Source organism: Trichosurus vulpecula, chromosome 2 (assembly GCF_011100635.1).
Source record: "Trichosurus vulpecula isolate mTriVul1 chromosome 2, mTriVul1.pri, whole genome shotgun sequence".
NCBI lineage: Eukaryota > Metazoa > Chordata > Mammalia > Diprotodontia > Phalangeridae > Trichosurus > Trichosurus vulpecula.
Genome location: NC_050574.1, coordinates 178,613,010 through 178,627,077, shown reverse-complemented (window position 1 = coordinate 178,627,077; position 14,068 = coordinate 178,613,010). Strand labels below are relative to the sequence as shown.

General features: G+C 35.2%; 1 protein-coding gene across 1 annotated transcript in view; it reads right to left on the bottom strand.

The window, feature by feature from the left end:
• Positions 1-411: 411 nt before the first annotated feature.
• The window catches only part of MPHOSPH8 (M-phase phosphoprotein 8), a 57,215-nt gene continuing 43,558 nt past the window's right edge, over positions 412-14,068 (bottom strand). The window contains exons 11-14 of the mRNA XM_036746137.1: positions 10,754-10,908; positions 3,184-3,311; positions 2,226-2,309; positions 412-1,750 (exon numbers count right to left, since the gene is read on the bottom strand). Coding sequence (XP_036602032.1) covers positions 1,709-1,750; positions 2,226-2,309; positions 3,184-3,311; positions 10,754-10,908 — 409 coding nt within the window. The 3' untranslated portion in view covers positions 412-1,708. The remainder of the gene's footprint in view (positions 1,751-2,225; positions 2,310-3,183; positions 3,312-10,753; positions 10,909-14,068) is intronic.

The following is a 14,068-nucleotide window of genomic DNA, read 5'->3' as shown; positions in this document are numbered from 1 at the left end:
ACCTCTTAATCTGAGGTCTCTAATTCAGTACAATCAGCTTCCTTGATAATCCTATTTTATTTTACAAATTCAAAAACTATTCTGAGGGGTGCACGGTCTTTACCAGACTGCCAAAGGAGTCCTCAACATTCAAGGTTAAGAAACCCCTGACTTACTGGGATTAAGTGATTTACCTATACAACTACTAAGTAACAAAAATAAGATTTGAAGTCTAGCATTCTCCTATAGGTCAGGAGATAATGGGGCTAGGGCACCATCACCATCCATCATTATTTGCTGTTGTCCTAAGATATATGAATAGTAATAAATATTTTTGTTGAAACTGCAAAGAATTATCAGCACATATTCTGGTAAAAACAAAATATGGGATAGAAAGGCAATAGTTGGATGAAAAGTAACAATGGATAAAAGTAAGTTGTTCTTCTCATTTTATTTAGCATAATGTGACATTCCAAAAAATTGAAATACATTTCATTAAAACTATAGTAGTTTGCTACTGCAGAAACTAGTCTAGAGCTAAGGAAAAAAAAAAGGACAAATCTTTCATTTGTTTTCCCACAACTTAAAATGAAATAGATTCATTAGTGGTTGTAAAACATCAGTTCTTAAAGGAGTATTTTATAATATAATCACACCATTTTAACAGTGAGCATTAAGCAGTATTTAAGCATAGAGGCACATTGTGGTATCTAAATTCCATGGAGCAACCAGAACAGCAAGGCACAGTTGAGATTTTAAAATGTTTCCAATTGAATTAAAAAATTTTTCTGATTAAAGTAACTGAACAAAGATAATATCTCAAATAAAGGTAACAAAAGTTACCTAAGTATGTTTGAAACACAGAGTTAAATTATATCCCTTTAAAAGGTTCATAATACCCCAAATCTGGTCAATACTATTCTTGGTTTGTCTATAAGCATCCCAATTTATCATCTAAATATCTTTCAATACATTACTATACATGAATAAAGCATAACTTTAAGTTTATGGAATTAATCTTCACTATAACCTTTATGCTTGTGATCTGTTATAACAGAGTAACCTGAACCAGCTAAGCCCAGTTAATTTTTTCCATGCTTTCTATATAAATTTAGAATATGACCTGTTTTTAAACATGCCTACCACTCTGCCTAGAGAAACACCTAAGATAACAGGTCTAATTTTTATTTAGATCTTTAGTGACTCAGAGTCTAGCCATCAAAAGTGAAGCAGCAACTTTCAAGTGTAACATACTTCCCTAGGTCTATGCATGTGACAGGTTTACACTTCATTTTTAAACATAGAAACATTAAGACTAGTAGAAAATTTCAGGATTAAAAAAAATCTTTCATCTAATTTTCTTAAATAATTATTATATGCACCATTCCACATTGTGGAAAAGCTAAAATATGCAGTCTGGATATAATAAAGGAAGTTGATATTTAAGGTAATGGCACAAATACTTACACCTATAATGTACAAAATATCAGATAACCCTGTGTCATCATTCCCCACCCCACCTCACCCCCCGCAGTAAACATACCAAATGACAGGTAATAATCAGCAAGCTGTTGCAGAAAAAAACTTTTAAAAGAAAGGTAGCATAATAATGTTTTGAAAGTGTTGATGTGCCAGAAGTAAGTATTCCAAACTGCTTTATCAGACTGAAGTAACCAGTATCAGGTTCAAAAACAACTTCATTGCAATCCTTATAATTGCCTTTTTTTGGTCACTGCAATTGTACTCTGTATGCACCTATAAGCAATTTTACCTATGAAAAGAAAGATAAAATTGTCATTGTTTAATATAAATAACTATTTGCTCTCTCTCAAAGAGAAAAACACATCATGGAGAAAAATAAACAGGCACACTGTACGTAACTACATCATTCAGCAAGTATAAATCAACAGTATCATGTTACAAAACTCTGCTTGTAATATAATTCAATAATCCTTTGAGCAAAAAACCATAACACTGCATCTATCCCAAAAGTGTTTCATTTAATGTTAATTTTCCAGAAATTGATTATGGCTGGTATACCTGGAATGCCTCTACTACTAGGTTTTCAATATCTCATTATACAAACAAGCAATTTCACTAACTTGGCAAACTTATCTTGTTAGCCCTTTTGGTAACAGGGATAGATGTGGAAATGGAAAGTGAAACTGACAATTTCAAAATAGGTTGAAAATCATGCTTAAACATTGAAAAAGAGATTCTGATTTGGCTAGAAGAAGATCTTTTACCTTGGCAGATGGTGCTTCTGTCAAGCGTATAAAAAGTTTATTGAGGCCTGCAACAGGACTGAAGGAATAAACAAAATGGCTATCCTAGAAGGCAACCAAAGAATATCAGAACATATATGAAAACAACCTCATGTATGCCAGGACTATAAAACAAATCAATAAAAATCTATTAATGTAGCTTTTAATGACTCAGAGGAGAGCACGATTCCATTATGATTGAAACCCAGGGGTTAGATCAAAGAGAAACATTCAAGTTTATCACACTGAAGATACTTCAGAAAAGTCATGAAGCAGAACTATCTTGGAGCTTTATTTGAAGTTATGAGCAATGCACATGCACCATATTTTCATGGTGATAGTCATAACTGAAGTCCTTTGCCAAAATATTTCAAGACTGGCAAAACTTCACATTACCAGAACCATAAAATAAATGTCATTTGGGAGTTTTGGCTCCCAGGTATTTATGAGAATAACCAAATGATTAGAAAGCAACTTCTTATCAGAGATTTACTGAGAAGAGGGGCAAAGGGGAAGAAATGTTTTGGGTTTAGCATAGATTTAGTCAGTTTTCTAGGCCATCTACATCTCTACCATGATTACCCTGTAGTACTAAATGGTTATTAAAGAATTACCAATTATTTTCATCACACTATTTGCTAAGGTTGAACTTTGGACTAACATATTAAAAGAAGTGTTTTTAATAAAGCTAAAACGATCAGGATTTTGTATTTAATTCAATTTTTCTGATTTAATGATGATTACTCATCCCTTGAATAATACTTAACCAAGGGTTTACTATACATATTTCTGTTAATTAAGGAATCTGATTGACATTGTAAAATGGAAAAAATGTGTCCTTCAGTATTAAACAATATCATGATGCCTATAACTCCTACAAAATGATATTAGAAAGACCAAAAAATGCAATTTAATTCAGTTACATACGCACAGATCTTACCAGAAATACAGGAAGTTGAAACTTGTCATTCAGAACTACAGCTTGTACACTACACGGTCCACAAAGTCGAGCAATGACTTCCTTACCAAAAAAGTTTGCATGGAATATAAACAGGAGAATTCCAGAGCCTAAATAAAAACAAACAGAACAATGAAATATTTTCATACACGAACTCGCAAAATGAAATAATTAGCCAATTCTCCTAAAGCACCATAATTTTCTTAGAAATTATAGTTTAAATTCATTAGGAAAAACAAAGGTCAAGAATCTAAAGGAAAACAACTGAAAAAAAGTGAAAAGGAAGTGGGCCTTTAAGTAATACCAAATTGCAAACTATACAACAAAGCATAATCATCAAAATAATTTGGTACTAGTTTAAACTAGAGCCATCAATCATTGAACACGTTAAGTACACAATTTATAAAAGAAAACAAATCTAGTAAAATCTAGTGTTCGATAAACCCAAAGACCCCAGCTACTGGGTGTAAGATCTCACTATCCAGCAAAAACTGCTGGGAAACAATCTGGAAGAAATAGAGTTTAGATGATGCCCTAAAGAGATTTTAAAAAGAGGAAAAGGACACATATACAGACGCTCAAATATTTATAGAAACTCCTTTTGTAGTGAACTGAAAAGCAGTGCCCATTGGAGAATAGATAAATGCATTATGTAACAATTCTACTGGGCTACAAGACAAGGGATGACAAAAGAGATGGTTTTAGAAAAACCTGGGAAGATTTGTAAGGACTGATGCAGAATAAAGTGAGCAGAATCAGGAAACTAATTTATACAATTAACTGTGAAGACAAACTTCAGAAGAATAAAGAACTCTGATCAATAAAAAGACAAACACAGATGCAGAGGACCTCCTCACAGACTTGAGGCAAATATACATTTGTGGATATGGCTAATGTGAGAGTTTACTTTGCTGGACCATAAATACTTGTTACAAGGGCGTTCTATTTTTCCCCCATGGACAGCTGGAAGTAGAATGAAAGAAATTAAACTGTAACAGTTCTGGAACATGGTAAGGAGGACTTTTGTTAAGAGTGGTGATAATGGGAAATGAAAGGGAGTAGATATCAGGTGTTATGAAAGCAGAATCCACAGAACTTGGGAACTGATTGGCTAGAAATGAATGGTGAGGAAAAAGGAAGAGTCGAAAATAAAACAAGGAGAAAATATTTAAGAATGACAGCAGTGTTAGTACTCCTAGTTGGGAGACATTCATTGCACATGTCTTTGCAGAGTCTGGATAGCAAATAAAGCAGGGTAAAGACAGCCAAGCAGGTTATTGAAATCAGATTGTGCGCTTTCAAATCTCACAGTTCCCAGTGCCGTGACCATCGGTAAGTTATTTAGCTTCTTTAAGGAATAACAGTACGTATACAACCAATTTCACAGGACAATTTTTTGTAAGCTTTAAAGTGTTCAGCAAAAGCCTCGTGTGGGAGGGGGCATGTGAGTTGATTCTTGAAGAACGCTAGAGATGATGTCAAGAGCTGGAGTATGAGAAGGGAGACACAAAGGAAATATGGAATATTGAGTGTTTTAGAATAGGCCGCCAGTCAATTCATCTCAATGGAGAATACACACAGGAAGGTCATATCAAAATGGAATGACGTTTGGAAGCATTCTAAAAGTCTCCCAGAAGAGGACCTCACCTTCTACTATACTGAGAAAACAAGCTCATCCACTCTGAGTTCCCTCTCCACCATTTTAAAAACCTCCAAATCAAGTCCACTTTCTCCTTCATTCCAATCTCTGTGTGGGCCCTTTTCTTTGTCAACACCAACTCCTCCACGACCTTGCCCTGTCAATCCCCTCATCTCTTTCACCTTCACTCTCGTCTTATTCACTGGCTTCTTCCCTATTCCTTATAAGTGCAGCTTTAAGAACCCTTCACTCTCACCCCCAGCACACTTGAAGCTATTGCACTATCATATCCCCTTTCACAGTCAAATTCCTAAAAAAAAAAAAAGTTACATTTGTTGCCTTTGCTTCTTTACCTCCGACTCATTTTCCAACCTCCTGCAATCTGGCTTTCAAGTCTAGAAACTGGACACAAACACATCTGAAACTGTTTACTCCAAGATGACCAATAACCTTTTCTAATAAAAAAAGCCCTCACCCTTCTTGACTTTTCTTCCTCTTTTAACACTACTCACCACCTCTCTGCCCTATCTTACTGCTTCTTCTCATTCTATGTTCTACCACCAAGCACAGGTATACCTTGGAGCTGTCTCTAGGCTCTCAGCAAAGCTAATCTGCTCCCAAGCGTTCAGTTATCTCTAATGCATATTTCTACCAAATCTACATATCCAGTCCTGTCTTTTTCTGGAACTCCAATTAGGTGTGGGGCAGGGGATGAGGGATGTGGGGTGAGGCGTGGGAGTGTTAGGGGAAGAATGGGAATGTGGATCTTGGCTGATTAAAACAAAATAATTTTTTTTTTCAAAAGAAAGAAAATTTAAGATACATGGGAAGGAGAAATGATCGCTGGAATAAGGTCCCAGAAAAGGATACACAGTAGCTGGATTTGAGATGCCTTTTCCTGAGACAGTAGGAAAAAATGGGTAACAATGCTCACAAATTTTGAGGAATGGAGGAGGGGAACTGGGCAAACTCCCATTAGATAGCCTCAAGCTCAGTGAAGCTAGAGACTATTTGCTGTAAGCAGGGAGGCAGTTAGTGGCTTAAGGAGAAAGTAAATGATTTTAAACAGCTGCTATTTGGAATGAGAAAGGAAATCCTTAGGAATACAATAATTTAGAATAGGCAAAATCATGAGCAAATAGTAGTGGCATCAAAAGTTTAAATGCTTTAAATCTAAGCTACCATAAAATACTATTATAAACCATTCACTCTAATCCTCTCCCTGGCTCACAGTCTACTAAATAAAGTTCTCTGCCCTGAAACTAATGCTGAAAAGAGCACAACAGTCCTCAAAAATCTAATGAAGTTTTCAGCCAGTAACTTTTTTGCAGTGAAATTTACAACACTTGAGGAGGACAAAAGAAATGCCAATCAGAACGGGCCATACATGCCACATCCCTATCCCTTCACAGACCTCACCATACATCCCACTTCTTCCTTCATGGCAGGGCCAACCTGGAAACATTGCTGCATTGTCCACCCAATGTGAAGTCTGAAAAACTTAACTAACCAATGCCAGGCTACTGTGTACTGCCTAAAAATGACTTTAATAGGGACTTAACAAATTTGGTAGATTGGTACTGGGTACCAATTTTATCCTTTACTTGAAAAGAACATTTTCTTTTAGCCTGTGTGTACAGCATCAGGGGCCTCCCAAAAAGATGTGCTTTCATTTCAAAGCTATTTTGTCACACTGGGCAACAGCATTTTTGCACTAATTATTCTGTACAACAAACCTGATAGTATTTGAAAACTACTATCACTGACATTAATTAACCTTTACTCATCCATCTGCAACCCCAAGAATGCTTATAAATCTAAGTCACAGAATCACAGCCCCAAGCACTGGTGAGGGATCCTCCAGCCATTCTCCATCTCATTATGTTCATGACTTTAGATAGGCAAGGTTTCAACAGACCAAGAGAAAGGAGATGATTTACCAGTCATAAACCTAGTCAGTAGGAGAAACTAGAACTTCTATGCCTAAAGGATTCTCTCTAACTTGTCTTTAAAGTGTTTAAGTAGAAACTGTCAACTGGGCAAATGTAGAAAAAAGAAAAGTGATTCTGAGCTTTAAAAGAATAATGAATATAATTTATTTTTAAAAAGTTGAAAATGCTGATTTAAGAATAAACAACAAAAAAGTACACAATTTTAAAAACCTGTTGAATTAATAGGTTCATTGAATTAATGAAATGGATTTAAATTGCAATTTCTATTCTGGAAATTAAACCCAACATTTTACTATTAATTAATAAGAAGCTATACCTAAGCATTGTAGTGTGGAGGTAATACTATTTTTCCCTTTATTTTCCTTGTTATATCATTTGTTTATATATATTTCACCTCCATTTCCAAAGTGTCTTTTGGCCCCCTCCCCTCCATGTCTAGAAGTCCACCTATCCTATGTAATGAATAAAAGGGAAGAAAATAAAACAGTTCAGCAAACCTCACCAACACTTCAACCAAATCTGACTCGCTCTCTCTGTATGTGTGTGTATATATCTGTATGTGTATTCATATGCACACACATATACACACATACATATAAATGTATGTATACACTGTTCTACATCTGCGAAGAAGATGGCACATTTTATCATCTCTTCTTTAAGGATAACTTTATCATTAAAATTATATATGGATGAATTTATGTGGGAAATAGTATGCTAATTGTCGAGGATACAAATAATACAGTTCCCAAAAAGCTCACGTCCTAATGGGGAGACAACACAAACTGATGTATTATGAAGTATACAATTCAGTTCAGTTTTTTGTTCTTTCCATTTACATTGTAGTCATCCTATACAGGGCATCCCAAAAATCCTACTATAGTTTTAAGCTTTAGCAGCTTAAAACCATTAATATTATCTTGGTTCTGCTTACTTCACTCAGTTCATCTAAATCTTCCTGTGCTTTTTTTGAATTCTTCATATTCATCACCTTTTACACTTTAGTAATACTCCACTATATTCATGTCCCACAATTTGTTTAGACATTGTTAATCAACTACTTTGTTTCCAGTCCTTTAAAAAAAGCTGCTATGAATATTCCGTGGTATATTGGACCTTTCTTTGTCCTTTGGTGTCCTTGGGGTTTACTTCTAACAGCGGGATCACTGAGACAAAGGGTTAGGCTTTTTAACCTTGGGTTCTTAAAAGCTACGCCAAGGGAGCACAGCCAGTGACAAGCGCTACAAAGCTGGAATTGGAGACCATAGTTATTCCTTAGTCTCCCTATTTAACCAGCCATCTTGTTTTCTGTCATACATTTCTCTTATAATACCTTTCACAAGCTTTATCTGTATAATTTTTCATTTCTAACAGATTATAGCCTACTCACATCTACCATGTCACCCTCTATTGCCTTTTGGGTAATTCTTAACTTCAATTCTTCAGAGACCCTGGCATATATAACGGTCATATGACATCTTCAAAAAAATAGTAGTGTTAAAAATATTGGCCTTCATATTTCAGGGAGAAGTTTTGGGTTATTAAAGGGACTGTGTAATTTTTGCAAGACAATCCAGTCTGCTGTACAGTCTTGGTAAAAGACCATATCTACTTCCTGAAGCCTACACAGCTACTAAGTAGAGAGAGGTTTATCGCCATAGGACTGGCTACCAGGACACAAACTTTTTGGGGGGGAGTGGGTGAGTTCATGATTACACATAAAACAATTATTAAAGGGAGGCTGGATATATCATCAAAGGTAGGTCAATTACTCAACTCTGTTTTTTTTCCCTTTCTTGATTATTTTTCCAGTTCCTTCAATGAAAGGCCAGTGAGGTTTCAGGAAAATTCATCACCAGGCCTCTTTTATAGTCATTTGTCAATAATTTTCACTTTGTATTCTTCTTTAAACAACTCTTCCTGGGCACCAACACGATGGTTGGCATTGTTTTCATCATTCCTTATCTCAAATGACACCTTACGTCTCCACAAAGTCAAATAAACAAACAAATGTGAAGAAAAACTAATAATAATTAAATGTTTAAATAAATACTGTGATTATTCAAATCTTCCATGTTTATATCCAATTAATTTTTACTCCTCTGAGCTACAGACTGAAAAATTTTAGTCATTTAAATATCCAATTAGAAATAATATCTAGCACTTATTTATATGCTAACATTTGCAAAGTACTTTATAAATATTATATCATTTAACCCTCACAACAGCCCTACAAGGTAGGCGCTATTATTATATCCCCATTTTATAGATAAGGTTAAGTGACTTGCTCAGGGTTAGATAGTTAGTAAAGATCCGAGGCTGAATTGGAACTCAGGTCTTTCTGACTCCAGGTCCAATACTCTACCCACTGAACTACCTAGCTTCAATTATGTATTAACTTGGTCTCAAAGGACATATAGGAGAAATTCTCTAATAAAGCTGTGCTATTATCACCATAGGTACTGCTTTCAATGAAGTAAATCCCAACCCATTTGTGCTTGACCATACTATACAATTCTCATCTCTGACTTCCAATAAATCTGTTGGTCTGTTCAACCAATGTGCTAGGGGCCTTCTTTAGATTCTCTGGACAGCACTGAAATCAAAAGCATGCACTAAGTGATAGCTATCAATTATCTCTCACTCTTACTATGAATATAGCCTACCTTTTCTTTTTCTGGCCATACATTTCTCTGACATTTTTTACACAATTTCTACTGCATAGTTGGATTTGCAATGTGTTGTAGAATCCTCACATTCACCATGCACCATACTCTCCATTGCCCTTTGGATGCTCCTCAACTTCAACTCTTCATAGACTATAGTGTTCCATGACTCACAGACACACACCACCAGAAGATTAACAATGTTTAAAAAAAAAAAAAAGAGGCCCCTCCATTTCTAGGATCAGTCAAAGAAATATGCAATGTCCCAAAGGCAATCCAATTCACTCTCCTCTTGTACAACTCTAGACCTCATCAACTGCCTATAGTGTCTGTACCAAACGTATGTACCAACAGATGAGCTCCATGAATTACTCAACCAACTGCAAATTACAGTCTAATGAAGTACTCTTTAAGTACTTAGTTATTCCTAAATGGGAAAACACTTTAAGAGTAATTATGGCTCTCATTTAAGAGACTTTGAAATGCTCCAGGGGTTAAAGATATCAAAATAATGGCATCTACAAAAAGAACTATCTAGAAGACCAGATACATCATCTCTGTGGATTAGCTCTTTAGTTTGGACTCTATAATGGACATTCTCCACAGTGGTGGCACACATCTATGGTAAGCATACACCTTTTCATTTTAAGCCTTATGTCAAACAGTAATTTCTGTTCTTGTATCTTTCAAGGAACTTTGTATGATAAAGGGAGGCACCTGTTGGAGCAGAGTGGTATTCTGCCACACAAAATCAAATGCTTTCTATAGGCAAAAACAAGTGCAATGAAATCTTGTATTCTTTAGACATTTCAGTCAATGGTATGACTGTAAAAACATGGTCACTGTATCCTTTACAGAAGTTTGCCTGTTTCCACATCTTACCTTTTTCAAGAATGTCCTCAATACATGTAAAATTTATTGTCATGACAATTTTATAGGGAATGTAGCATATGGGTTAATAGATATTAATGTCATCTCAGTTGCCTTTTTTTTGGGTAGGAAGGTCTCAGATTTTTTTTCCATGCCTTTTATTATTTTCCCCTTTTAGATAACTTCAGAATCAAACTCTCAATGCCCTCAAAATTATTCCATCCACCTCCAGCATGATTATACTTGGTCTAGTCAACTGCATTACTAATCTGTTTTCTTCCATTTCTCATGAAGTATATACTTCTAGAAATACCTCTGAGATTGAACTCTAATATTAAATAACAGAATCATTTAGAAAGATTCCATTCAGATAATATTTTTACTGCAATCTACAATTCATACAAATGAAAACCATAAAGGGGCACCTTCTGGTATGTTCTGTGGTGGTTTGTAATTGAAATCAGTTGAAAAGTCTGGACCCTCACAAAGGCGGTGACATGCTATTGGAAACACAGGTTCTAGGAGGGCGAGCCGGGCTTCAAAGTAGTCCCTTATGGTTTCTTCTGCCACTCTTGACAGCCTGAATGGAGAGAAAGAGAAGACATAGTCAGCAATGGTAATCTGGACAAGTTTTTCTCCATTAGAATCTATGAAAAGTTTAGATTTTAAAAAAGCAATTGATGATCAAAATAGGATACTTAAAAGCAGATTGATTTTCCAAATCTCATATAGAGTAGTCAAATATTACTTATTAGTCAAACAAACTCTTAATGGGAAGATCTTCACATTTTCATTACGTTACCACCTTAGTAGGCTTCACCTGGTGTTATTAATCAAAGTAATAATTCAGATTTTGAGGGAGAAATGACCCAGAGGTTCTAAATACTTAGGTAGGAACATTAAAATCAATCTAAATTTGAACAAAGCTATTCAGAAGTTAAATTTATGTACTTTTGCAAAAGTTATTGTAATGCAATTTACATTGCATTAAAATGTATTGCAAAAGGGTTTGCTAATAAATAGACTCAACAAAATTATAAAGGAATATTTAAAGTTTAGAGGAAACTTTTTAGGGCCTTTTAACATTTTTAAGGGCTTCGGCAAATAGCCAAGTATATAAGCATATAGAAATGTTAACTCCTGCCCTTTACAAATGAATCATAGAGTCTAATTACTATAGCAGACCTTTTTGAAATTCTCCTCTAAGAAATTATTGTATGTACTTGAAAGTAATGAAATTTTATTTAACTTAGTTTTTATTTTTTTCTCAATCACACCTATATAAATATTTTTAATATAGAGTTCCATATTCTCTCCCTCCCTCACCACCCGTGTCCTTGATAAGGTAAGCAATTTGAAATAAATTCTTCATCTGCAATAATGCAAAACATTTCCATATTAGCCATATTGCAAAATAAAACACAGGACCTGTCTCCGCAATGATTAAAAAAAGGTTAAGAGTGTGTTTTAGTCTGCATTCAGACTATCAGTATTTTCTGGGGAGGTAGACAGCATTTTTCATCATATTATTGCTGATCATTGTATTGCTGAGAATAAGTAAGTTATGGTACAATGTTGTTACTGTGTACAATGTTCTCCTGGTTCTGTTCACTTTACTCATCATCAGTTCATGTAAGTCTTCCTAAGATTTTCTAAAAGCATCCTGCTCATCATTTCTTATAGCACAATAGTATTCCATCACAGTCATATACCACTTGTTCAGCCATTCTCCAATTAATAGGCATCACCTCAATTTTGAATTTTTGTCACCACAAAAAGGGTTGCTATAAATATTTTTGTACATATATGTTCCTTTGCTTTGATCTCTTTGGGGTACAGAGCTAGTAGTGGTATTGCTGGATCAAAGGGTATATAGTTTTATAGATTTTGGGGCATAGATCCAAATCGTTCTCCAGAAATGTTTGGATCAGTTCACAACTCACCAAGAGTGCATTAGTGCCCCAATTTTTCCATATCCTCTTTAACATTTGTCATTCTCCTTTTCTGTAAAATCAGCCAATATGATAGGTGAGATGATACCTCAGAGTTTACGTTTCTCTAATCAATAGTGATTTAGAGCATTTTTTTATATGACTATAAATAGATTTGATTTCTTCTTCTGAAAACTGCCTATTCACATCCTCTAGTCATTTATCAACTGGGGAATGACTTGTATTTTTATAAATTTGACTCAGTTTTCTATGTTTGAGAAATGAGGCCTTTATCAGAAAAACTTGCTATAAAATTCCTCCCCCCAATTTTCTGCTTTCCTCCTAATCTTGGCTGCATTGCTTTTGTTTGTACAAAACCTTTTTAATTTGATGTAATAAAAATTATCCATTTTACATCCCTTAATGCTCTCTGTTTCTTGTTTGGCCATAAATTCTTCCCTTATCCAGATATGTGAAAGCTAAAAAATTCCATGCTTCCTCAAGTTTGCTTATGACATCACCCTTTATGTCTAAATCATGTAGCCATCTTGACCTTACCTTGGTATAAGGTGTGAGTTGCTTGTCTATACCTAGTCAACACCAAACTGCTTTCCAGTTTTCCCACTAATTTTTGTCAAATAGGGCATTCTTTTCCAAAATCTTACATCTTTGGGTTTGTCAAACACTGGATTATTATGGTCATTTGCTGTCTATTACAAAATTAACCTATTCCACTGATTCACTACTCTATTTCTTGGCCACTACCAGATTGTTTTGATAACTACGACTTTGTAATACAGTATGAAATCTGCTACTGAAGAACCACCTTACTTCACATTTTTTGACAAATGTCCCTTGATATTTTTGACCTTTTGTTCTTCCAGCTGAATTTTATGTCTTCTAGCTCTACAAAATTTTTTTTTGATAATTCTATTGTCACTGAATAAGTAAATTAATTCTGGTACAATTACCATTTTTATTATATTGGCTCAGCCTACCCATGAGCAATTAATATTTCCTCCAATTGTTTAGATATGAGTTTATTTGTGTGAAACATGTTTTGTAACTGTCTTCATCTAGGTCCTAGGTTTACCTTGGCAGGTAGACTCCCATGTATTTTATATTGTCTGCAGGTATTTTAAATGGAATTTCTCTATCTCTTGCTGCTGCACTCTGTTGCTAGCGGCTGCTGAAAGGGTGTAAGACCCACCAACAACCAGCACACAGGAAGCTGCCAACACAGGTTCTTTTGATCTGCTTTACTAAGGAAAGCAATGTTAAGGGGTTAACAATCTTACTTTAATCCAGCATACAAATATGATTCACTTAGTTCAGGGGAAAAAGCCAGCACCCTGAACTTCAGAGCAAACACAAACAAATTACAAACACCAACAGACAGATCTCGTCTGATTCAAATCTCAATTCATAGTTACCAGAGTTTAACAAGAGTTTAACAAAGTCCGAACATCCGGGTTTACAAGCTGGAGGGCTCTTAATTACAGTTGCCCAGTGTCTCCACATCAACATACCTTCAAGAGTGAGAGCCCTAAGCAATAACTGTTCTCCCTTTTTATACAGTTTTCAGACATCATCAAATGTCATCTGAGCGAACATAACTTAGATGCCTACTATTGGCTCTGGTCTTATCAACTCCCTTTAGGACCCTGAGGACTTCACGCCCATATAGGCTTAGCACTTAGTAGATAGGGGTTTGGGCCTTGGGTTTAGCACCTAGTAAGACTCAATCAAAGACACCCAACTTAATCCTTTTAAAGCAGTTAGAAAGTCCCACCTTAATTTATATTACAC